The sequence below is a fragment of the Camelus bactrianus genome, chromosome 16 (genome assembly GCF_048773025.1).
Source record: "Camelus bactrianus isolate YW-2024 breed Bactrian camel chromosome 16, ASM4877302v1, whole genome shotgun sequence".
Taxonomy (NCBI): Eukaryota; Metazoa; Chordata; class Mammalia; order Artiodactyla; family Camelidae; genus Camelus; species Camelus bactrianus.
Genome location: NC_133554.1, coordinates 30,201,217 through 30,227,437, shown reverse-complemented (window position 1 = coordinate 30,227,437; position 26,221 = coordinate 30,201,217). Strand labels below are relative to the sequence as shown.

General features: G+C 41.0%; 3 protein-coding genes across 3 annotated transcripts; all 3 read right to left on the bottom strand.

The window, feature by feature from the left end:
- Positions 1-1,782: 1,782 nt before the first annotated feature.
- Positions 1,783-2,503, bottom strand: LOC141573606 (keratin-associated protein 2-2-like). Its single transcript, XM_074342829.1, has one exon. It carries the CDS (start codon positions 2,431-2,433, stop codon positions 2,044-2,046), a length of 390 nt encoding a protein of 129 aa, XP_074198930.1. The 5' UTR covers positions 2,434-2,503; the 3' UTR covers positions 1,783-2,043.
- Positions 2,504-6,844: 4,341 nt separating this feature from the next.
- LOC105082364 (keratin-associated protein 2-2-like) lies at positions 6,845-7,568 on the bottom strand. Its single transcript, XM_010971953.3, has one exon. The coding sequence runs from the start codon at positions 7,492-7,494 to the stop codon at positions 7,105-7,107; it is 390 nt and encodes a 129-aa protein (XP_010970255.1). The 5' UTR covers positions 7,495-7,568; the 3' UTR covers positions 6,845-7,104.
- Positions 7,569-14,470: 6,902 nt separating this feature from the next.
- Positions 14,471-16,308, bottom strand: LOC141573604 (uncharacterized). Its single transcript, XM_074342826.1, has one exon. The coding sequence runs from the start codon at positions 15,740-15,742 to the stop codon at positions 14,915-14,917; it is 828 nt and encodes a 275-aa protein (XP_074198927.1). The 5' UTR covers positions 15,743-16,308; the 3' UTR covers positions 14,471-14,914.
- Positions 16,309-26,221: the final 9,913 nt, after the last annotated feature.

Below are 26,221 nucleotides of genomic sequence, written 5' to 3'. Positions count from 1 at the left end.
GTAATAGTTTATCACATTTTAATGATCTCAGAGAACTCCACTATTTATAACCCAGTGACACACTCTTCTATATATAATAAAAGACTTCTTTAGGTGTACAAACAGGTGCTCTCTACCTTATCTGTCTTAAATTCATTTAGACTTTGATAAATACGTTTTTAGAAGCACAGCATAATCATGAGAAAGTTTTAAATAATTTTCCCCAAACTGATTTAGACTTTAGATGGTCCACTTTATTAAAAATAAAGTTAATTTTAAAAAATGTGTACTTGAGAAAATATAAAGAAGAAAATGAGTATTATCCTCAGTTACTGTTAGATTTTGTGGCATAATGTTCCAGATATTTTTTACACAGAAACACACATAGACACACACACACAGAATACATTTTTCCTCACAAGCTAGTTTAATATTTTACAGCTTCCTTATTTTTTGCTTAAATATATGGACAGGGCAATTGCATGAGGTTTATTATTTTCAACTATTTTGGGGTATTTCCTTTATATTTATAATGCTTATATTATATGCTATTTGACTTTTTTCTTATTTATATCTCACCTCCCCAAGTAGATTATAACCTCTTTGAAGCAGGAACCCTATTTTATTCCTTTATATTCCCTCAGGGTAGTCAACTCATGCATGAGGTCCTCCATTCAATCCCCAGTACGTCCATTAAATATATATATAGAGAGAGAGAGATTAGTGATTGATTAACTTGCTTGGAAATGCCATAAATACCCAATTACTGAGCACAAAGATAAGAAGCCCTTGAGACCAGCCAGCATGGATTTAATACCCACAAGCTTCGACATTGTAAATAACATTCTAAATAACAATCAGATCTGTAACACATACAAGGGAGCACAGTTGTACTTGGTCACAAAACACAAAACGGTTCCTTTGGGCAGAGGATTGTGTCTCCTGTCATACTAAGGGAACATGGTTGGCTTAAAGGTTCATGTCAGGGGGCTTGCATTCTCCTGGGTCTTTTCTGAACATCAGTGGTTATAATTACATTATAATTATATTAGTAAGAAACTTATTTGATCTTTCATTACTCATTGCTCTTTAGCTTCAAAAACAGATGACTGGAATCCCATGCTGTCCTTTCCCACCCCCGCCCCTTTGACAATACTGACAGGCATATGCAGAATAGATAAACAAGATTATACTGTATAGCACAGGGAAATATACACAAGATCTTGTGGTACCTCACAGCGAAAAAAAATGTGATAATGAATATATGTATGTTCATGTATAAATGAAAAATTGTGCTCTACACTGGAATTTGACACAACATTCTAAAATGACTATAACTCAATAAAAAAATGTTAAAAAAAAAAAAAAAAAAGATGACTGGCCAGATGCCGCCCAGAGTTCCTTCCACCTCTACCGTCCTGGGCTTTCTATGTATGCAGTGCTGATAGGCATCGGTTCAGTGAACGGACACTCAGACTGTGAAAATAAACGGTAGCCTGGATGTAGACTCCTTACTGGTCATTGTTGAATGACATGTCTCAGGTGTTTCTCAGGTGTTTCATGTTTGTGTCTGGACCTGGGGGCACCGGTGACTCTGTATGTGTGATGAAGATATAGCTGTGCCCGCCTTCCTTACTCAGCTATTGTGCCCTATAAATGCCATTTACAGTGATAGTAAGGAAACCACCCAGACTTAGATTATTGTAGTGAACCATTTAAGCAGATTATTCTGTATCTTGCTTTGACTATCTCAGTGGAAAAAGAGACAGAAATTACCAAAAGGAAATATCACAAAGACCATGATTTCTATGCTGGGAATGCTAAGTTTATTAGAAAACCAACAACATGATATAGGAGTGAGCTGGGGTCTTGTGAAGACAGGGTATTCTTCATCAGTAATTAGTCTGAAAGGTGTCTTCCATGTCCCCTGTGGGTAGTTTGAAGAGAGGAGGAATGGGCTTCTCAGGAAAAGACATGTTCTGCTGTGAAGCTATGGGACAGTAGGATGGACCAGACCATATGCTGGGGGACACTTAGTAATGATGCGATCCTAGGATGCACTGTTCAGCAGCTGGGGAAGGTCCTGCAGACGGTCTGGCAGGGGGCGGGCTGGCAGCTGGAGGGGCGGCAGCACGGGGACTGCACAGAGATGGGCTGGCTGCAGGTGGTCGCCCAGCAGCAGGGGCGGCAGACCACAGACTGGCAGGACGTGGAGCAGCAGGTGATGGGGCGACAGCAGCCCTCCTGCAGGCTGCACGGGTCACAGCACCCTGGGCGGCGGCCGGGCTCGCAGATGGTGCGCGTGCAGCGGGGCACGCAGGTCACGGGGCGGCACACGGTGGTCTGACAGGACACGGGGCGGCAGCAGCAGGGGTCGCGGCAGCAGCAGGGCTGGAAGCAGCCTCCCCCACAGCCCAGGGAGGTGGAGGTGGAGCCACAGCAGGAGCCGGTCATGGTGTCTGGGGCTGAGTTGGGTTGAGCTGGTGAGAGGACTTGAGTGTTCTCAGGTGTGAATGTCTTGCTCCTGCTCTGGGCCCTTTATATACCTTGACCCCCGTGACACACGGTCATTTCCTTGTTTTTGTTTATTCTTTTTGAAATAGCCCTGGCAAGTTAGTAAGTTCTCTAGACATTGTTTTTGGTGCTCAGCTACTCATAAAAGACTATTTGTTGTCCTTATTTTATGAAGACTCATTATATTTTGCTATTTATGGTTCAGATAGTAACTTAATGACCCTAACTTCAAAGTTTCCAATTACCTCTATAATTCAGCAATGCTTTTGCCACTTAATGTTTTGACAACACAAAGTAGTTGTCATGCTCTTAAGGTTTCTTATTAATAGTGGAAGTGAATTCCCTGAGTTTGGGTGTCATTTTCCGCTGCTAAACTTCTTGAGCAAAACAAATTCAGAAAAATACTATAGAAAGATTTTAAAAGTCGCGATTTGCTGGTAAAAGAATTTTGCAGTCCACTTTTTGGAGCTACAGGAAAGCATCTCAGTAGAGCTCTGTCATCAGTAGGTCACCCCCCCCCCCGCTTTTTTGTGGTAGAATACACATAAAATTTGCTGTCTTAACTATTTTTGTGTGTGGAGTTCAGCAATATCATGTACATTCATTTTGTTGTGCAACCATCATTACCATTCGTCTCCAGAACTCTTTTCATCTTGCAGATCTGATATTCTGTACCCATTAAACAGTAACTCCTCATGAAAGCCTCTCCCCAGCCCCTGGAAACCACCAGTGTAAATTTTTTTTTAAATCTCCCCTTCTTTTTTGAGGAAGGCCTGTATCGTTATAAGCTTCCCTCTTAGCACTGCCTTTGCTGTGTCCCATAAATTTTGTGTGGTTGTGCTTTCATTTTCATTTGTCTCAAGGTATTTTTTAATTTCAGCTTTGATTTCCTCATTGACCCATTGGTTTTTTAATAACATATTGTTTAATCTCCATGCTTTTCTTTTTTTCTCCTTTGTTTCTCTGTTGTTGATTTCCAGTTTCATGGCATTGTGGTCAGTAAAGATGCTTGAGGTAATTTCTATCTTCTTAAAATTGTTGAGGTTTCTTTTGTGCCCAAGTACATGATCAATCCTAGAAAATGTTCCATGTGCACTTGAAAAGAATGTATATCCTATTTTTGGGGGGTGTAATACTCTGAAAATATCCACCAAATCTAATTTTTCTATTGTATTATTTAGTTTCTCTGTTGCCTTATTTATTTTCTGTCTGGAAGATCTGTCTAGTGATGTTAATGCAGTGTTAAAATCTCCAACTATGATTGTATTCCCATCAATATCCCTCTTTATCTCTGTTAGTAATTCTTGTATGTACTTAGGTGCTCCTATATTGGGTGCATGTATATTAACGAGTGTAATATCCTCATCTTGTATCACTCCTTTAATCATTATAAAATGTCCTTCTTTATCTTTCTTTATGGCCTTTGTTTTAAAGTCTATTTTGTCTGAAATCAGTACTGCAACACCTGCTTTTTTGGCTTTTCCATTTGCATGGACTATCCTTTTCCATCCTTTCACTCTCAATCTATATGTGTCCTTCTCCCTAAAGTGGGTGTCTTGTTTATCCCCTCATCAACCCCCACCCCCGCCCCATATCCTGTAAGTATTGGCTCCAACACAACTAGGTGTATGACCCTAGGCAAGTCACTTATCTGATACCTAACGTGTAAAAATGTGAGTTTAAACCCACTCACTGGTAAGGACCATTCTATTCTCTGTTACATGAGTTTGGCTTTTTTTTTTTTTTTTTTTTTTGGTCTAAGATACATGACCATTAATTCCCACAGTCATATAGTTGTAAACTATGGTGAATTTTATTATTTATAATCTTCACGATAGCCAGAATCATTGAGTTCTAACTACATTCCAAGCATTATGCTAAAAGCAGTAAATGTATCAATTTATTCTCCATAAAAATCCTATGAGACAGATATTGCTGTAGTCCTCATCTTACACATAAGGCCAGATAAGTGATTTGCCTGAGGTCCTATACCTGCTAGTGTCTGAGCCAGTACTTTTTTCAGAAACATCTGTGAGAACATTGTAAGCCCAAGGATCCGAAGAGTGAAATTGTAGAAATCACATTCCCTATCAATAAGGAATGCCTGTTTTAGTTAGGAGTTTTAACAATGAATTATTTTAAAAATAGTTGTTGTGTGAGAAATGGCTAGTTTCAAGAGTCATCTGACTCTTTGTCTTACCAGTATCCTCAGGAATTTGAGCAATTATCTCTCACAGAGCCTTCTCCAAATTCCAAAACATGCCCTAAGGATAAAGCATCAAAGTCGGACATATCTGAGTGGTCCTGCAATCCTGTGAACAGAGCCATCATCTAGATGAAGGTTGCAATCTGCCAGCATGATGAAGCCCCCAGATAGTGGTCCCAGCCAAAGGTGCCTCACCCTACCCCAGTGTCTCTTGCTCCAGTGTCTCCCTTTATTCCTGCTTATAGAACCAATTATGATTTTGGCTGGGGGGATTCAACAATTTTTTTATTGAAGTATATAGTTGATTTAAAATGTTGTGTTACTTTCTGGTGTACAGCAAAGTGATTCAATTATACATACATACATTCTTTTTCATATTCTTTTCCTTATAGGTCATTACAAGATACTGAATATAGTTCCCTGTACTATACAGTGGGACCTTGTCGTTTATTTTATATATATTAGCTCGTATCTGCTGATTTTCAGTTGTTTCAAGTTGTCAGGGTCTGTAGGAAAATCAGGCCACTCAGCTGTTTTGTTGCCTCTGTCTCTGAATGTGCTTGGTTCTGACTTTTACCATCAAGTCTGTTCTTGGTCTGTGATTGAAGACTGCAGTTGAAGCCTTCTATTTGATCATTCTGCTCGCATAGTCCCTTGCAAGCTTATCTAGAACCGCTCAGCCACTGTGGCTGACCAGAGCATGGAGTTACTATGCAACAGACATGGTCCAGTATTATCGAAGAGCTGAGGATAAAACAAGGCATTCTACATCGGAGAAAATATTGTAAGATGAGCAAGCCTCTAGAAGGCTAAACTCTGACAGGAAAACAGATGTAGTGAGAGGATTCTTTTAAAATAATTTTTAAAAAATAAAAAAAAAAACAGTAATGAAGAATATGTAGAAAGAAATTGGACTTGTGAGCCTATCCGTCAGTAGACTGTCAAACTCTTAATTAAGAGAAAAACTCTGTTGTGCATAGACTGATCATTTAAAAGTTTTTTTTTAATATAATGGGCTAGTTGTTGAGAAAACTTCACTATATTTCAAGGCAAATACTTCTTTTTCACGAGATGACTTATTGTTTTATTATACAAATGCCTATGTCCAGTAAGAGGAGAGAGCTGGGGTGTGATGAAGTCTTTCTCTCTTCTGCCCCTTAGAACTTAGTCATTCAATCATTCAACAAATAATTTCTGACTATATACTGTGTGTCAGATTTTGTGTAGGGCATTGGGAATTCAGCAGTGAACAGAATCAATGAAGATCTGGGTCTTCACAAAGCTTTCTTTGTTTGAATCCTCTAGCTGGGTACATAGATACTCCCAAGCAGACAAGAAGCACATTCTAAACTCCCCTGGGGATCAGGTGCTGGGAAGTCAATACTTATTTCTCAGGAAAACAATATTTTGACCAGGCTAAAAGTATTTAACTACAAAAACATATCCATTGTGGATTAATGTTATCACAGAGTCAACTACATTGGCATGGTTTTAATGGTAAAATTGTTTGGAGTTCGAAATCAGAATGGTTCTAGCCAAGTGACATTTCTCCCTCCTTGGCTGGAGGGAGCCAGGAAAGGATGGGATGGTGGTTCTTCCAGCACAGGCATTTCAGTGGTTAGGAATTCCAGGAACCAACTGGTATTAATCATTGCAGTTTTCTAAATCGGGGAACAAAGAGGGTTCTGCCTTAAGCTTCCTCCCCCTTATCATAGGTGTGTGGATGATTCATGAGTCAAGTTCAGGATCAGAGAGACTTGCTATAGTCTCTCTATTTCCTAAGCATCACCATGAAAACTGTAGCTTGAAATATGAAGGTGCTTCACATAAGAGATTCTGAATTACTTGCATTGCTATTAAAATTATAGACCTTACACTGGAATTGTTCCTAAAGCTATTATTTTTTAATGGCCCTTGGAAAATCCCTCTTCCTTTGGTTCTTCTGATAATGCATATTGTAACTTAAGTTAAAAAATCAGCTTCTGAAGATTAATAAACAATAAAGAGAAACATATTTGCTTCCCAGATATAAAACTTTATTATTTTACTGTGCAAAACCCTGGCATAAGTGTAATATTATCCTAGAAAAATATCCCATCTTGAAATAGTGCAGAAGGGATGATGAGTCAGTGGGATAGCACTCCGTTCAAGAGGAACTTTGATTTTTGTTTATTCATTTTTTTTCAAGCAAGGAATTCAAACGATGAAAGCTGGAATTTTTCTAAAGATTGTCAAAGAGGACCAGAATTAGCTGCATAATTATGTGGGAAAATGCATAGTTACTTTTGAGTTCAGTTGTTGAAGGCAGGTAGGTTGCAAAAGTGGTGTCTCCCACTGGATCCATCGGGAGTGGGAAGAACTTGTACCTGTTTCTGAATACCTAGGAGGATTTTGTTCTGCGCTGCTCAGCAGCTGGGGAAGGTCCTGCAGACGGTCTGGCAGGGGGCGGGCTGGCAGCTGGAGGGGCGGCAGCACGGGGACTGCACAGAGATGGGCTGGCTGCAGGTGGTCGCCCAGCAGCAGGGGCGGCAGACCACAGACTGGCAGGACGTGGAGCAGCAGGTGATGGGGCGACAGCAGCCCTCCTGCAGGCTGCACGGGTCACAGCACCCTGGGCGGCGGCCGGGCTCGCAGATGGTGCGCGTGCAGCGGGGCACGCAGGTCACGGGGCGGCACACGGTGGTCTGACAGGACACGGGGCGGCAGCAGCAGGGGTCGCGGCAGCAGCAGGGCTGGAAGCAGCCTCCCCCACAGCCCAGGGAGGTGGAGGTGGAGCCACAGCAGGAGCCGGTCATGGTGTCTGGGGCTGAGTTGGGTTGAGCTGGTGAGAGGACTTGAGTGTTCTCAGGTGTGAATGTCTTGCTCCTGCTCTGGGCCCTTTATACACCCTGGCCAGGTGCCGATGACCCACACGACACACGGTCATTCCTTAATATTCTGGACAATTAAGTGAAGATTTAGCTTTGACTAATAGTGATTTTGGTACCCCACCCCCCCCACCACATATAAATGGAAACACACCAGATATTTTTCATTTTCTTGTGTTGCTTATTTTCACCCAATCTAGACATTGGATTAGGGTCTAGAGAATTTTCCTTTGAAATATTCCTAACTCATAGAAAAAGAATTTGTTTTGTAAATTAGAGTAGTGTCTAATCACCCTGTGCTTTGGCCCAGCTAGCGTTTTATTACTGGACTTCAAAGACTGGCATAATTGCCACCCAAACAGTGACTTGGTGTTCACATGAAGGTAACAGGCTGATAGCACTCTAGTGCAGCCCAGCAGTCACCTGCTTCCCAGATGTCTTCTTCCACGACTCACTGAAGAGCAGGTCTGTGGTTTTCCATGTGAGGAGGGGCCACATGGCATCCTGGATGGCCACCACCCTGGTTTAGTTACCCCCTCCCCAGGAGGGCCTGGGTGGTCCTGCCCTGGCTGTCAGTGTCTCCCTATTCCCCTGGAATGACCTCTTCACCTTCCAAACCAAACTCTACTCCTACCTTGACTGTAAAACACTCATCAAGGATCCATTGCTATTTTTATCTTTGTAATTTATTTGGGATTAGTCCTCGCATGTGAAGATTCTGGGAAGGAACGGTAGAGGAGGGGTCATGTGGGTTCACCAAGGTCACACAGTGAGGTCCAGCTCTCTTTATCCCTCAGTAAGCAGCCTATACTATGAGTTTTATGTTTAGCAGACTCAGTAGACCATGGTCTTCAGATAGAAAGAAGACAGTCTCAAGTCTTTTTCTTTCCCCAGTTTTATTGAGATATGATTCACTATATGAAGTCTTTAAGTAGCATCGCTAAAAGTGATACTGAAAGAGAATTGGGGAACGTCTTACTCCAACAACAGATCATCCAAAAGAGCCTTAGGGCTTGCATGCTGGGTCAGATCTGTGCACCGGCATGGAGGTTTCTCTCTGAAGAGTCACAGAGGTCAACTCATGGGAGCTGGGGTGGGGTGACTGCTTGTTTCCTGGATGTCAGTCTTAATGTGTAGTCTGGTTTCCCTTGGTAACACGTGGTGGTACTGTGAGCTATGCACTTGTCTGATTCCTTTTATTGGTCATTTTATTTGTGCCTTTGCCCTATAACTTACCCTTTATGATGAGTTTCATAAATTTATTTCTTATGTATGAAGTAGATCTACACTTTTCCTTTGGATTTGGAAAAAAAAAACCAGACTGTCCAGTCAACTGCACACTAAATAAAAAAGAAGGTCCAAGATCTTGCAAACCACCAATCAAATGCCTTTAAAATGAAAAATTGTGCTATACACTGGGATTTGACACAACATTGTAAAATGACTATAACGCAATAAAAAAAAAGAAAAAAAGAATTTAAAAAAAAGTCATTTGTTCTAAAATTAATCCCTAAAAGCTTCAAGGGGGAGATTTTTGTTGTTGTTGTTGTTGTTGTTGTTGTTGTTGTTGTTGTTGTTGTTGTTGCTGTTGTCATGGGGATGTTAGTTTTATTATTTTCCCCCAGTACCATGGAAGATATCACAAATGCGGATTATATCAAATTCATTCACTGTATTCTTTATGTGAGATTTCCTCTTGGCTCCTTTTATGATATTAGTTGATTTTTACTGTACAGGCTAAATAATTCCCTGAGATAATGTGACTAGAATTACATGGAATATTCTAGGCAAAATCATATTATAATTTGATATAAGGGTAGTATTTTCTGAATTGTTCACAAATAGCCCTTTTATTTATGACTAACATTCTGTGGACATTTTTGGCTTCAACAGTCCATTGAACCAATACATCACAGTTTTACAAGAAATCTTATTTTCCTTCCTAAGTAGACTCTTACTGGAATCTCATACCCATTCTCCTCTAAGAACAGTTTAATGATAGTTCCCTCTGGATGTATTGTTGTGTTTGTTGATGCTGATACCAGGTCCCATTTTTCTTCCCAGTATGTGAGAACTTTCAGTTACCATTTACTGACTACTAGGGATGTTCCAAGGACTATAATAGGTATCTGTACTTATCTTATTAATCGTCATAACAATCAACTGAGTTAGGTATCATTATCTCTACTTTATAGATGAAGAATCTGAAACTTAGAGAGGTTAACTAATTTGCCCAAGTTTACACAGCTCTTAAATAATAGAGTCTGGATTCAACCCAAGCATGTCCAACCTTAATGCTGTGTTTTAACAAATATGCTTACAAAGTCCAGTGGGATTTTTATTCAATTTAAGATGAGTAAATTCACTTTGTACTATTTATAAGAGCTTAATTTTATCTGTAAACCTAGACATTGTTATTAATCTGTTTCTTCTAGAAAGTTTATTGAAAAAAACAACCCCTGCACAAATACTTGGACACGCTTCTATTTTTATTTTCTTTATAGAAAAGTATATGTTTTATTTTTTCATATTGATTAGTGTATTAAGTTAGTTTCTCATTGCTGCCGCAATTGAATTAGTCAGCTATTGCTGCATAAAAAGTGACCGCAAACTTCCATAACAATAACAAGTGTTTATTTCTTGGTCACTTGCCTGCAGGTCAGTTGGGTTTGGCTGTTTAAGTCTGGCCTTGTCTTCTGGTTATGGGTTAGTTTTGGACTTCCTTCTAAATTAGAGTTGCCAGATTGGCAAATACACATACACATCCCTCAGTTAAATTTGAATTTCAAGTTAACAACAAATAAATTTTTAGTACAACTATACCTAAGTATGCATGGGGCAAGCTTACATAAAAAATTATTTCTCATTTCTCTGATATTCCAGTTTAATGAAGTATCTTGTATTTTAGCTGGCAGCCCTATTTTCTGACAGCACAGCACAAGGGAGCAATTCCAATCATGCAAACACATTTCAAGTCTTTGCTTGAGTCATGTCCTATAACATCCCATTGGCCAAAGCAAGTCATATGGTTGCAAACTGTGAAGTGGGAGAAGGGGAGATGATACTTCTCCAGGAGGGGTAGGAGGGAGAAAGAGGAAATACTAGTGAATAATGATCTAATCTACCAGAGTGGCAAATCCATCATTTTGATACTCTTTGTTGTAAAACTTGGATAAAGACTTTTAGAAATTCCAATTAGGTTACATCCGCTGGGTCTTCACTTAAGTGGGTAACTTTCGCTTCACATACTCTTCTCTTCCTGGTCAATCAAGAAATGTCATTGATTAAACAGGGACTGCTTGATTTCTCTATAAGAAATTCATATTGTCTGCCGCCTATTAGTTTATATTTGATTAGGGATTCAAACGAAAAAAAAATCTCTTGGGACTATCACCGATTGTATGAAAAACAAATTCTCTATTCAGAACTGAAAGCTTATCATTTAAGTGAGTTTGGAATCCAATTTTGGACTTCTCTGCGGAGTTGGAATCCCAAGCTGAGAATATCATTTGTCTCAGTCCAGAAAAACCCCTGGGACTCCCAGTAGTAGCAAACTCAAAACCATCATGAGGGTGAACCAGTGGAGGTCCATTTCCTCATGTGATTTGTCATTATTAATCATGAGTTAATATTCTTCAGGAATTGTTTTTACTACAGGACCTTCATATTCTTTGCATGTGGAAGTATCCTTGTGATTTTATTTTTGTTAACCAACTAGTTATTGCTCTCAGTTACATCTGAACAGTAGGGCTTCAACTCTTATTAGTTTGGTATGATGACAAATATGACTTTGCTCTGCTCCTTCATCCATGTGATTGTCTAACACCAGAAACCACATGGTTCATCTTGTTGATGGTGAAAATGGCAGCTCCCAAAGCCTTGCAGGGATATTCCTTAGTGAAATCAGTTTTTTGGCTGAGGAAGGGGATGGAGGGCACTGGAGAGTAATTATTCCATTCCATTAAAATATCAGATTTGGCAGGAGATGATTGGAGAATTTGTCCAATTTCAGCCCATCCTCCTAAATCAAAGAGATGTTCTGGGTCCTCTGTCTTTTAAGACCAAGCCAATACGCTGAAGTCTTTTGCTTCAGAGTCTTTTTTAGTTTCTTCTGCAAAGTTTCGCTAGTCTTAGTCTTTTGATTAATAAGAAGCAAAAAAGAGGGCACTTTCTGCCGCTCAACATTTTTACTTTTATTTTTTAGTTAAAAAACCTTTTCCCCCACCATATCAAATCTCAGGTGTGTAGGGGTCATACATACAATCTCTTTTGTTGATAAGTTCTCACAGTCCATGAGCAGCTGATGTTCACCTGGGGCCAGTCTGCAATCTGGAGGTTCTCATTTTCTTTATTTCTTGTCTCTTAAATAGAAAGAGCTGTCAGTGTCTGCACCCCCACCTCTGCCAATAACTGTGGACAAAATTTGCTTATTGTCGTTCATAGAGGTGAGGATCCAGCTCACCTGCATGCATCAATGCTCTTACTTAGTGTTCAGATAAGTGCAAGACAGGAAGGAAGGGATCCTCAGGACTGACATTGGCTTAGCTGAGCTTCCTCACACTGGCCAGCAGTATCTTGTAGCTCTTTCCATCAAGAGGTAGATTCTGTTTCTCCACTCTTTGTGTCTGGTTTGGCCTCATGACTCGCTTTCACCAACAGAACATGGTGGAAATGGTGTTGTACAAGTTCTCAAATCTAAGCCTCAAGAGGCCTTGAAGTGTCCCCTTTTCCCTCTTGGAATAGTTCTACTGTCATACAGAGAAACCAGTAGAGCCTGCCAGAGAATGAGAGGCCATGCAGAGAAGAACCAAGGCACCCCAGCTGACAAGCAACACCAGCTACCAGACATGTAAATGAGGCCATCTTGGACCAAATTTTAGCCTCAGTTGAACTCTGAGACCAAGGCAGTGGCTTTAGTGAGAACAGGAAAGATCATCATATTGCCTGGTCAATGCCCAGAATTGTGAGAAACAACTAGCTGTTATGTTTGAAACTATTAAGTTTTGCAGTGGTTCATTACTGCAACACTAGACAACTGAGACAATCTTTACGTATTCAGTTTATTTATACATGTGAACAATTGCCTTGTGGAGAATGTAGTCTGAGTGTCCCCTTCACATGAACTCCCACTAGTTAAGCTCTTCACTCTGGAAGTAGCCAGTATAGAAAACATTTTCATAGTTGAGCATGTGTGATGCTATGATATTGCTTTAACTTTTAGTTAAATTTTTTGTTTGAATATTTCAAATTATTTATTTTTTAATTTTTATACAATTTTAAAGGTTATTTTTCATTTACAGTTATTACAAAATATTGACTGTATTTCTCATCTTGTACAATACATCCTTCAGCCTATCTTACACCCAGTAGTTTGTACCTCCCACTTCTCCATCCCTTTATTGCCCCTCCCCCCCTCCACTGGTAACCACTAGTTTGTTGTCTGTATCTGTGAGTCTGCTTCTTTTATGTTATATTCACTAGTTTGCTGTATTTTTTAGATTCCACATATAAGCAATATCATGCAGTGTTTATCTTTCTCTGACATATTTCATTTAGCATAATGTCCTCCAAGTCCATCCATGTTGCTGCAAATGGCAACATTTCATTCTTTTTATGGCTGAATAGTATTCCACTGTGTATATATACTGCATTTTCTTTATCCATTCATTTATTGATGGACACTTAGATTGTTTCCATGTCTTGGCAATTGTAAATAATGCTGCTCTGAACATTGGGGTGCATGTATCTTTTCAAATTAGAGTTTTGAGTTTTTTTGGATATATACCCAGGAGTGGATTGCTGGGTCATACGGTAGTTCTATTTTTAGTTTTTTGAGAAACTTCTATACTGTTTTCCACAATGGCTGCACCAATTTACACTTCCACCAGCAGCACACAAGTGTTCCCTTTTCTCCACATCCTTGCCAACATTTGTTATTTGTAACTTTATGATAGTTTTGCTTGAATATTTTTATAGACAGTTATAAAAATTATCTTGAAAAATAATTTCTGATACTAACTAAAGCTGTTGCAAGTCCACAAGTCAGGGGTTAAGAAGTCTTGACATTGCTTGCTCACCGTTTAGATTTCAATCTCCTATGTAGAATTCAGTATCAGTGTGCCACAGAGTCAGCATGCACCTCAGCTGAGAACTACTCAAAACTACAAATTAATTTAAATTTAAGAAATCTTTAAAAAGGAAAATAAGTTTTGAAATTCCAGCCTCCCAGCTTCCCAGGGTCAGTATATGTTAGAGTGGTAAGTAAGGAGTTGTTTGAATTATGAGGAAAGCCCTGAGAGACCACACTCAAAGACACACCACGCCATCCAAATGAGGTATATTTCCTTAAAAATAGAGTGAAATATTAACTCATCGAGTTGTGTTCACTAAACATGTATAACTTTTTCCACGTCAGTCATACCTCAATGCAGTTGTTTTTTAAAAAATTCTTTGAAATATGCATTTCTACTCAACAGAACTCAGTGGGCATACAGTTGTATGCCCTTGTGATTCTGATTTGGAAACCTTGTTTATCGAGTAAAAAGAATTGCGTACATTAAATTCTTGACAGTTTTTTCTTCTTTCTTTGACACACACTCCACACTCAGAAATTTGGTTTTACCTTTTTTTCCAAAATGAAACCAGTGGTATTAAAGGGTGTAATGTGTTTTAATTAAGAGCTAAAGAAATGAATTAACTCTGTCCTAACGTCGGATATTAAGTCACATGCACATGTACATACACATACATGCTACTTTTGTTCTAGACTCTTAAATTATCTATGTTTGATATAGTATTTCTTGTGAAATTGATTTCAACATGCGTTATTCTCCCTGTATCTTCATGTAAAATATAATTGCCTACGTACCAAGTAAAATAATCATGAAAACAATGCCAATGAATTCTTATGTGCAGAAAAGTTTATTGGAAAGCAGAGAAGCAACAAAACATAAGAAATTCACTCTAGGAGAAAATACAGGGTATAACTGGACCCCGGTCTGAGGGTGTCAAGTCAGTGCCACTCAGGGGCTGCAGATAATGACCATTAATCTAGAGCCCCAAAGTGATCAGGAAGAAAGAGAAAGAGGATTGGGATGATTTCTTACCTGGTGGATTGCAAATTAACTTCTATTTGGTGCGGATATTGAAAGGAAAGGATAGCAAGGGAGAGAGTTTAAAGTGAACCAGAATGTGCTCCTAGAGTCAGTGGGACAGTAATGGACTCATTGGAATCATGGGTCCAAGCCACTGAATGTGTTAGCCAGGCTCCATGTATCCTAAGGGTCAGCACAGTAGGAGGGTCTACATCTGTGAGAACAGAGCAAACAGAGACGGTGGTCACAGGGCATCAGCAGCAAGAGGAGGCACAGCACATGGGGCGGGGGCAGGTTGAGATGACACAGGTGGGGCGATAGCAAGTGGTGTGGCAGGAGACCTGGCCACAGACTGGGCGCAGGCAACAGCAGGTGCGGCAGCAGCTGGAGCCACAGGAGCTGGAACCACAGCAGGAGGGGCGGCAGCAGCTGGGCTGGCAACACTCAGACTGGCAGCACTGGGGGCGGCAGCAGCTGGACTCACAGCACCTGGGGCGGCAGCAGGTGGTCTGGCAGCAGCTGGGGCGGCAGCAGGTGGAGATGCAGCAAGCAGGTTGACAGCAGGTGGGCTGGCGGCACTCAGACTGGCAGCACTGTTGTCTGCAGCAGCTGGACTCACGGCAGATGGGCTGGCAGCACAAGGACATGCAGCACTGGGGTCTGCAGCTGATGGACTCACGGCAGATGGGCTGGCAGCACAACGACTGGCAGCACTGGGGGCGGCAGCAGCTGATGGACTCACAGCACCTGGGGCGGCAGCAGGTGGGCTGGCAGCAGATGGGCTGGCAGCACTGGGGTCTGCAGCAGCTGGACACACCACAGCTGGGGTGGCAGGTGGTCTGGCAGCAGATGGGGCGGCAGCAGCTGGACTCACAGCACCTGGGGCGGCAGCAGGTGGGCTGGCAGCACACGGACTGGCAGCACTGGGGTCTGCAGCAGCTGGACTCACAGCACCTGGGGCGGTAGCAGGTGGTCCTGCAGCAGGTGGTCTGGCAGCAGCTGGGGCGGCAGCAGGTCTCCTGGCAGAGGCCTTGGCCACAGCCCTCCTCAGAACAGACGGAGCCACAACAGGAGCTGACCATGGTGTCAGAGGGTGGAGGTTCTGGGTGGGTTTCCAGGAGAGTGAGGTTCTTGAGTTTGGGAGTTTTCTTGGCCCACAGCTCCCTTTATATCCTGCTGAAGAGCTGCTGTCACTGCGTCATTATTTCCTCATCATTATTTACCCTACTGGAAAACGTATTTAATTACATGATTGTGTGTTTCTAGTTAAGTACTCCAAAATGGAAAAAATAGCATATTTCCTTTTCCTGGTGTGTTCCTGGGTTTCCAATGGAAAGACATGTCACATTTCTTCCTTAGTGGGTGTCACCTTTGTTCCTGGTGGGTACAGTGTCTTCCAAAGCGCTTGTCACATGACTCTGATATTTTGTTTTTGAATGTGACATTCTCTCCAATTACTGCTCTCTAAGTAGCATGGAGAACAGTTCATTCAATGCTCATGTGTCTTGCTGCCAAAGGGGAGGGGAACGTGCTGGTCAGGTGAGATGCTGGAAAGGAATTAGAAAGAAAGACCCATTTGGGAGGAGGGTGTCCCACCTGTCATGAGGATGACTATGATCCTGTGTGGGCATCTGGGATGGTCAGGGAGGTAGCTGGACCCCAAGGAAGTTTCAAACTCTGTTTCTGATCTTATTCCACCATCTTGAGCTAAGGCACTTAGCGGTGACTCACTGCTTTTAAATAGTAAAAACACACGTTTGCTATATGTCTTCTAGGGTGGGCATTGAGTGGGAAGTTTTGACTTATCTTTTAGTTGTCAAACGTGTACAATGGATATTTCATTACAGAAGCATTCATTATATATAAACAATATTTAGAATTATTAAGCCTTCAATAATATGTATTCAAGATATTCGGTTGGGTACTAAGAAAACATAACAGATAAATCCTCATCTTTTTCCTGTGGATACTTGAGTAAGACATGCATAGGAAACAGTTTGACAACAATTAAAAGAATGACAATTATTTTATTGAATAACTAAAATAAAAATTTATAGTATGTGGATAAGTTCCATACACCTTCAGTAAAAGTGAGGAAATAATAACGTCTACCATCTGTGAAGTATTCACTAGGTACCAGGCATTGTGTTGAATATCTTATATTTGTTTTTAATCTTTAATGCAACCTATAAAGTAGTGTGTATTCTTATCACCCTTTTAGTGGAATAGGCAAAAGAAACAAGAGAAGTTACAAGGGGGAAAAAAGCTTGTGCAAGATGAAATAGTAGGTAAACTTGTCTTTGTCTTAGGACAGCTGAGGAAGGAGTGAAGAATAAAACTTGCAAGTCCTTGCTGAAGTTATTTCATCTTCCTGGAATGTTTCTTCTTTCTTGGCATCTCTGCAAACTCCTGTTCCTCTGTCAGAAACCCAGCTTTTCCCTCAATGCTTCCTCCTCAGTGATAAACTACCCCCTTCATATATAATTCTCCCCTGCAATGTGCTCCTAATTAAGCACACTCTGTGGTACCACAGTTATTGTCTTCTGCCATGCCCCCAGTTGCAATGCTGATCTCCTGAAGGTATGAGCTATGAAGTTTAATTTTGTTACCAGGGTGTTCAGCACAGGGCTGGGATAGAACACATTAGTGATAAATGTTGAATGAATGAAGGCTTTTTGATGACATAATGGCATGGAATGGTCCTCTAAGACTACGTATCTTTTGACTGATAGAGAAAAGATGGTGAAACATTCCAAACAAAGGGATCATGGTTACATTTGGGGAAAACCACATTTGTTTATGTGGCATGCAATGTGTCACCTGATAAAACACATTTGTGGAAGTTAAGATTTGATATACAGAATGAGACTTGTTTACAGGTAACCACAGATACAGATGCCTATAATAACACAGAAACAAGATAGAAGGAGGTAAATACCAAATGGTAGCACTAGTTCTGCTTCACCTGAAGTCTTCCCAGTTCTGCTCTTGTTGTGAGAAATAACCACCATTACTGGTTTACTATCAATCAGCTAAAAATATTTGCTGAATATCTATTGTCTTTCCTTGAATTTCATTCAAAGTAGACCCTGAGACAAAGACGTGAGTGCAAGTAGTTTACTTAGAGGGTGATTCTGGGAAGCAGAAGTGAAGAAGTGGGAAAGTAGTGCAGGAGAGAAAGAAAAAACCCAAGAGTTCATGTTAATGATGGGGTCACCACCGTGGTGACTGGGGAATGAATCTGGGGACATGCCTGAGGCTGGAGGCAGTTAGCTGGCATTTTCTATGCCTAAAAAACCCCACAGACTCAGCTGAATTCTAGTGTTAACAGTGAAGTTGGACATAAGGCAGACTTAGAAAATCGATAGATTTCGTATACACTTACCAATATTCCTCCATAAAATGTAATGGAAGAATGCTTTCACAATTCTCAATAATAAACATGAAAAATACATAAAAAAATCTGTCAAGCAGTGTACTTGCCGTATATTGGGGGAACATATTAACATTTCCTGAAGGACAAAAAGTAATATTTGAATAAATCAGAACAAAAAATGTGCAACTAAAGCTGGGTTTGTGAATAAATACGTAAATGTGATTTAAATGCATTTAATAGGGACGTATCTCCATTTGTAACAATGAGTCTTGAATGGGATTGGCTAAGACTAGTAAAGGGAACTCACTTTTGATCACATTCTTTTCTGGTATTTAAATTTTTAAAAAGCATGTTTGTGTATAAGTGTTATAAAAATCCTTAGAAAAGAGTAAATATAATTTATATAAATTCAACAGTTTTGTCTTTAGACTCAGTTACATATGTTTTCTGCTATCATGTTTATAGTCTTATTTATCATGCAAGATTAAAACTACATTTCACTCAATTCTTCCAGCTCTCACATTAGGTATTGTGAATTCCAAATTGCTTTTAGGGACAGTTTGAGTTCCTCAGGAAGCAAATACAAAGATGGAGATTAGCATACAGGAGGTTTTTTGAGGAGTACTCTTGGGATTAACACTTCTGGAAACGAAGGGAAGGGAGCAGGATTGGACACTGGGAGAAATCAAGCTGGAATGGGGTTTCAGTGGAAGTTGCAACATGGCACTGGAAAGGGGGCATGGCCTTGGCCAAAAAAATCAGTCTCTACCAATACCTAGGAACTTTTACCAGGTCTGCATCATTCATTTACATTACCTGCCAGGCCCTGAAGGTGGCCCCTCTATAAGGCAGAATAAACCTTCTACTGAAGCTCTGAGCATCAGAATGTAGCAGAACTACTGTGTATATGGAGAAAAGATTCATTGCATATGACTCTAAGTAGAAAATACATAGACTTTGCTAAACTATCTATTGGCTGCTGTGTAGGTCGGGAAAAAAAACAACCCTGAAATGCAGTGTTTTAAAACGTTATGAATTGTGTTCAATCTTTCTAACACTTTACTACTGTTATTATATTCATGAATGATCTGTGACTTCAGTTTCGCCCGTTTTCCCCTAAAGATTAGAAAATGGTTAGTTAATTTGCATACTTTCCAGACAAAACTCGGCAGTGATCAATGTCATTTGACCTCTATTAGAGACTGATTAATCTGTGCTACTTGACAGGTGAAGGCAAAATACAATGAGTTTAGACCCAAATATGAAAGGTTTTTAAAGAAGAGAGTAACAATCACATTACATTTTTAATGCCAGTAGAGAGAAGTTTATTTTGGTACATGAACATAATCAGATATAGGAAAATCTTTGCAAAAGGGTACACCGAAAGACGTCATTGGAATTCCTTGTTGAGGGGTTAAAATCTGTGGCCCTGTAAGTGATGGAAACCAATTCCTTAATCATGAAGAATGGATGTCCTGAAGACAAAGGGAGGGATGTTGAGGGAATTTAATTTACGAGGAGATTATGAATGAATTCATTTAGAAGGGAGGGAGTATAGACAGAAGTTAGAATGTGCGCCCAGTAGGGGTTTGTTTATGAGATTCAAGAGATCAGTTATCTTGAGCACTCCACATTTTTAGAGAGGAGGGTCTACATCTGTAGGGAGAAGACAAAGGAGGAAGTAGTGTGTCCAAAGCAGAGATTCAGCAGCAAGAGGATGCACAGCACATGGGGCGGGGGCAGGTGGAGATGACACAGGTGGGGCGATAGCAAGTGGTGTGGCAGGAGACCTGGCCACAGACTGGGCGCAGGCAGCAGCAGGTGCGGCAGCAGCTGGACTCACAGCACCTGGGGCGGCAGCAGGTGGGCTGGCAGCACACGGACTGGCAGCACTGGGGTCTGCAGCAGCTGGACTCACAGCACCTGGGGCGGTAGCAGGTGGTCCTGCAGCAGGTGGTCTGGCAGCAGCTGGGGCGGCAGCAGGTCTCCTGGCAGAGGCCTTGGCCACAGCCCTCCTCAGAACAGACGGAGCCACAGCAGGAGCTGACCATGGTGTCAATGGAAGGATTGGGGTTCCACGAGGGGGTTTCCACGGAAGTGCTTTCTTGAGTCTGAATGTCTCCTTACTCCTGTCCCCTTTTATACTGTGAAGTTAGCTGACGTTACCATAAGCAACCCCGTTTCCTTGTTGTTTTTCCTACTGGGCTTCCATTAATATTACTAAGTTGATAACTGTCTTTATCATGCTAATTACACCAATATCTAAGAAAAGCATCATTTCCTTTTTCTAGTGTTATGATTCACTGAAGCTTCTTAAACCATGTGAAAACATTTTCATGTTTCTTCCTCTCTAGTGTGTCTTCTAAGTTGGAAATGTCATGTGATATTCCATTACTCAGTTTTTACATGTGTCATTTTTTTCCTTTTTTTGTGTATGACTCCATGACAATCCTTTGAGGACAGCTATCACCATGCCAAATCTCTTTTTATGTCAAAGTGGGGAAAATGCATACTACTGACAGGTGGAATGTTGATAAGGAAGTAGGAGGAAAGACTCATCATTGGGTTCTGTGTACAATGAGGGGAGACTGATTTGGGTTGAGGCTTGTTGACAGTATGCTTTTATACAATGAGGGGAGACTGGATGTGCTTCCTGGATGATTAGAGAATCAGGGGTTACAAGAGATGTTCCAGTCTCACTGTGATGCCAACCCCAAGAGTTAGCTATTAGTTTTTCCTTTTGGATGGTAAGAACCATGTACACAGATGAACTTATACCCCCAGGAATCTTCTCCACACAGTATATGCTGAAGGTGAGTGTGTTGGACCTGTCTTTTGATAAGCCAACATATGCAATGGATTTTGCACTATATAGAAGTTTTTATTTCAAGCATCTCTTTCTGGTACTGTTTCAGTAATTTGAATTAATTCATATCCAAAACAAGCATATGTACTTAAGTCCTCTGTGCTCTCAGTGGAAAATGAGATAATGTAGATGGCTACTATGTGTGAGTGCTGGCCACGTGCCCGATACTCTGCTGAATGATCTCTAGTCGCTGTCTTGATTGTCTTCTGATGGAAGCCATGAGGTTCTTGCTGTGCTCCAACAGCTCACATGGAAGTGAATTATGGTTGTTAAATCCTATAACAGTCTACGACGTGTCAACAGTACTTAGTCCGCACCTTTCATTGTGCTGTTGTAAGTCCTTAGGGAATCCCTCCTTTCACGTCCACTCAGCAATTTCTTATTTTTCATTTAAGTTCCAGCTCAGAAGCCTCCTCCTCTCCTATGGTTTTCCCTGACATACTTTAAAAACAAACAAACAAACAAACTTCATCTTCTCCTCCTTTCTGCCTGATATCAGTCACATCTGGAACACTCAGATCTTCACATCCGACTACAATCTGTCTCGTTCCAACTGTAAACCCCTGAGATGAACAATTGAACGCTGTCAGATTTTCTTTTTATTTCTAGGAATCAACTTTTGAATTTAGATTTTGTTTTGTGGTTATGCAAAGTACTTATGGTTCCAAGAGAAGTTCTACAAAGTCAGATTCCTACTCAAGGAAGTCATGTTCTTATTCCTGTTCCTTTCATGCATTTCCTTGCTCCCTCATGCAGCCTTCTTCTTATAATTTAGTGTTTTCCTCCTCATTGCTATTTTAAATATAAATTTTTTGCATATTTGAGTCTATTTTCTTAAATAGTTGTCTACCATACACACCTGGCTCCAACTTCCTTGTTCTCACTCAACAAGTTATTCCGGAGATTCCTTCACCGTAGTGTGTTCGATATTCTTGATTTCATCCTCAGCCACAAAGTAGTCCATCTGTGGACAGAATGTAACTTCTTTAGCGTATTACATGTATTAGTGTGGGCAACTGATCAATATGCTTGACTTGAGTTATCTAGTATTTATTGTATACAATAGAGAAAGTGATATCTATAACCTAATGTATAGTTATAGATGTAATATGAATAGTGGATATATACATATGGTGAATCATATATTTTATATTATGTATATATTAAATATATACATCTCTATTTCCATGTCTTCATCTAATCTTTTACTATTTGTTAAATTTTCTTTCTTTCTCACTCTCTTAATGTGTCTTTTCATATTTGAGAAGGCTTGTATTTTGTACTAATTGTTACCGTTGTATAAATATGTTTGTATAATACCCTAGGAGCCCAACAGTTTGGCTACTCAGTTATTTCTCTACTTTCAAAAATACTAAAATTACCTAATTATTTCTTCATCCAGCACCACCTTAGAATCAAACTTGGAACTCTTAGTCAATCCCCATTGGCAACTGGCAAAATTTTTCTACCTTACATAATCTGTCTCCTTTCCCTCCATTTTTTGGTAATTTTACTATGTCTACATATAAATGGAATTGCCTTTATTTAAATTTAATTATGTAATCATTGGCAGGTAGTATATAAAATACAATTAATTTATGTACGCTGACCTTATGTCTCGTGTAACTTCACTTCTTTGTGTCAGGAATTTCTGGTAGTGGGGAAGCCCAACTATAGTTTAGTTCTCCCCCCAAGTAAATATCTGATGATGTATCTCCATTCTACTCCTCATCACTCAGCCTGCCCCTCTAGCTGCCTCTCCAAACTAGGCAGCTTTAGTGGGGCACTGGGGTTAAAGGGTAAAACTGTCATCATTAGTAAAACTGTCCTTTTGGTTACTGTGTCCCCATTTGTATCACAGCTACCTGTCTCTGAACAGGGTTCCTAAAGCTAATCTTATTCATATAAAAAGCACAGAGAAAAATACTGTGCACAAGCCAGGGGGACAAATGTATAGAAAAATATTTAAGACATCAAAGGGTGATTTTTGTAGAGAAACGCCATACAATATCAGCTCCGTTACTGCCCAGCGTCCTTGTGTGTTGTTTTCCCCAGTCACCCTTGTGCCTTTTACAGTGTTTCCCACATAATAAATGCTCAAAAAATACTTTTTAAGTGAATGACTGAAATGATTGGCATCTGGAAAGATCAATGAAAGCAGACTCAACTTTTCAGTGACAAGACGTTGGCTCACATTTCCCCATAGAAACAATTGACAGGAGCACAGTTCTACTCACAGATGTGGTCAGGCTGTCTGCAGTTTGCTAGCTTCCACCAAACCTTGCCTTATCAGGACCTGCTTCACTCATCTAGGTCACCTGTGCGTCCTTTGAGTATATATGTTTTTGAAACCTTCCTATCAGAAGGGGCAGGAGTGGGCTCACTTGGTTTGCAAGTCTGAATACAAACTTGCAGACTGTGATAAACAGCACATTGCCACCTATGGCAGCTGCCGTGATGCTTGAACCATATGCTGGGTTCTTTTTCCTTTTATATACATGGAGTCTGCCAAATTTCTACTTTTCCCTTTTCTGTTCTTTTCTTAGGTCACATAGGTAGTGTTGGGTGGTCTGCCCATGGAATTGGGAGGCACCTAGGAAAGAATCAGGCGGTGGATAATGAAATCTTTCATTGAGAAGTGACAAGACCATGTTGTGTGTCCTGCAGGTGTAGGTCACATACACTTGTCTAGGACCTGAAGACAAAATCTTAAAGGAATGCAAATCACACTGAATTTTTTTAATACAGGGAAAGATAACTTTATTTTAGCACAGAAATAGACTAGGTTACAGAAAAGTCCTATAAAAAGGAAGTTAGCAGGATGATTTACGATGGTCAGGTGGGAGGGTAAAATCTGTTACTATAGAAGTGCTCCTGGCCATACCCATCTTCTTCAGTAGCATGGGCGGCTTCCTCACTGGTATCACACGAAGCCCAATTCATATAGCAACATCAACCCCACTCCATGTGTCCTAAGAGTCAGCACAGTAGGTGGGTCTATATCTGTGAAGTCGGAGGGTAATAGAGATGGTGGCCACAGGGCATTAGCAGCAAGAGGAGGCACAGCACATGGGGCGGGGGCAGGTTGAGATGACACAGGTGGGGCGATAGCAAGTGGTGTGGCAGGAGACCTGGCCACAGACTGGGCGCAGAAGCAGCAGGGGCAGCAGCAGCTGGAGATGAAGCAAGAGGGTGGCAGCAGCTGGAACCAGAGCTGCTGGAGCATCAGCAAGCTTGGGGCTGGCAGCTGGAGATGCAGCATCTGGGGCGGCAACAGCTGGACTCACAGCACCTGGGGCGGCAGCAGATGGGCTGGCAGCTGGAGATGCAGCATCTGGGGCGGCAGCAGCTGGACTCACAGCACCTGGGGCGGCAGCAGATGGGCTGGCAGCTGGAGATGCAGCAGCTGGGGTGGCAGCAGGTGGGCTGGCAGCACACAGACTGGCAGCACTGGGGTCTGCAGCTGATGGACTCATAGCACCTGGGGCGGCAGCAGGTGGGCTGGCAGCACACGGACTGGCAGCACTGGGGTCTGCAGCAGCTGGACTCACAGCACCTGGGGCGGTAGCAGGTGGTCCTGCAGCAGGTGGTCTGGCAGCAGCTGGGGCGGCAGCAGGTCTCCTGGCAGAGGCCTTGGCCACAGCCCTCCTCAGAACAGACGGAGCCACAGCAGGAGCTGACCATGGTGTCAATGGAAGGATTGGGGTTCCACGAGGGGGTTTCCACGGAAGTGCTTTCTTGAGTCTGAATGTCTCCTTACTCCTGTCCCCTTTTATACTGTGAAGTTAGCTGACGTTACCATAAGCAACCCCGTTTCCTTGTTGTTTTTCCTACTGGGCTTCCATTAATATTACTAAGTTGATAACTGTCTTTATCATGCTAATTACACCAATATCTAAGAAAAGCATCATTTCCTTTTTCTAGTGTTATGATTCACTGAAGCTTCTTAAACCATGTGAAAACATTTTCATGTTTCTTCCTCTCTAGTGTGTCTTCTAAGTTGGAAATGTCATGTGATATTCCATTACTCAGTTTTTACATGTGTCATTTTTTTCCTTTTTTTGTGTATGACTCCATGACAATCCTTTGAGGACAGCTATCACCATGCCAAATCTCTTTTTATGTCAAAGTGGGGAAAATGCATACTACTGACAGGTGGAATGTTGATAAGGAAGTAGGAGGAAAGACTCATCATTGGGTTCTGTGTACAATGAGGGGAGACTGATTTGGGTTGAGGCTTGTTGACAGTATGCTTTTATACAATGAGGGGAGACTGGATGTGTTTCCTGGATGATTAGAGAATCAGGGGTTACAAGAGATGTTCCAGTCTCACTGTGATGCCAACCCCAAGAGTTAGCTATTAGTTTTTCCTTTTGGATGGTAAGAACCATGTACACAGATGAACTTATACCCCCAGGAATCTTCTCCACACAGTATATGCTGAAGGTGAGTGTGTTGGACCTGTCTTTTGATAAGCCAACATATGCAATGGATTTTGCACTATATAGAAGTTTTTATTTCAAGCATCTCTTTCTGGTACTGTTTCAGTAATTTGAATTAATTCATATCCAAAACAAGCATATGTACTTAAGTCCTCTGTGCTCTCAGTGGAAAATGAGATAATGTAGATGGCTACTATGTGTGAGTGCTGGCCACGTGCCCGATACTCTGCTGAATGATCTCTAGTCGCTGTCTTGATTGTCTTCTGATGGAAGCCATGAGGTTCTTGCTGTGCTCCAACAGCTCACATGGAAGTGAATTATGGTTGTTAAATCCTATAACAGTCTACGACGTGTCAACAGTACTTAGTCCGCACCTTTCATTGTGCTGTTGTAAGTCCTTAGGGAATCCCTCCTTTCACGTCCACTCAGCAATTTCTTATTTTTCATTTAAGTTCCAGCTCAGAAGCCTCCTCCTCTCCTATGGTTTTCCCTGACATACTTTAAAAACAAACAAACAAACAAACTTCATCTTCTCCTCCTTTCTGCCTGATATCAGTCACATCTGGAACACTCAGATCTTCACATCCGACTACAATCTGTCTCGTTCCAACTGTAAACCCCTGAGATGAACAATTGAACGCTGTCAGATTTTCTTTTTATTTCTAGGAATCAACTTTTGAATTTAGATTTTGTTTTGTGGTTATGCAAAGTACTTATGGTTCCAAGAGAAGTTCTACAAAGTCAGATTCCTACTCAAGGAAGTCATGTTCTTATTCCTGTTCCTTTCATGCATTTCCTTGCTCCCTCATGCAGCCTTCTTCTTATAATTTAGTGTTTTCCTCCTCATTGCTATTTTAAATATAAATTTTTTGCATAT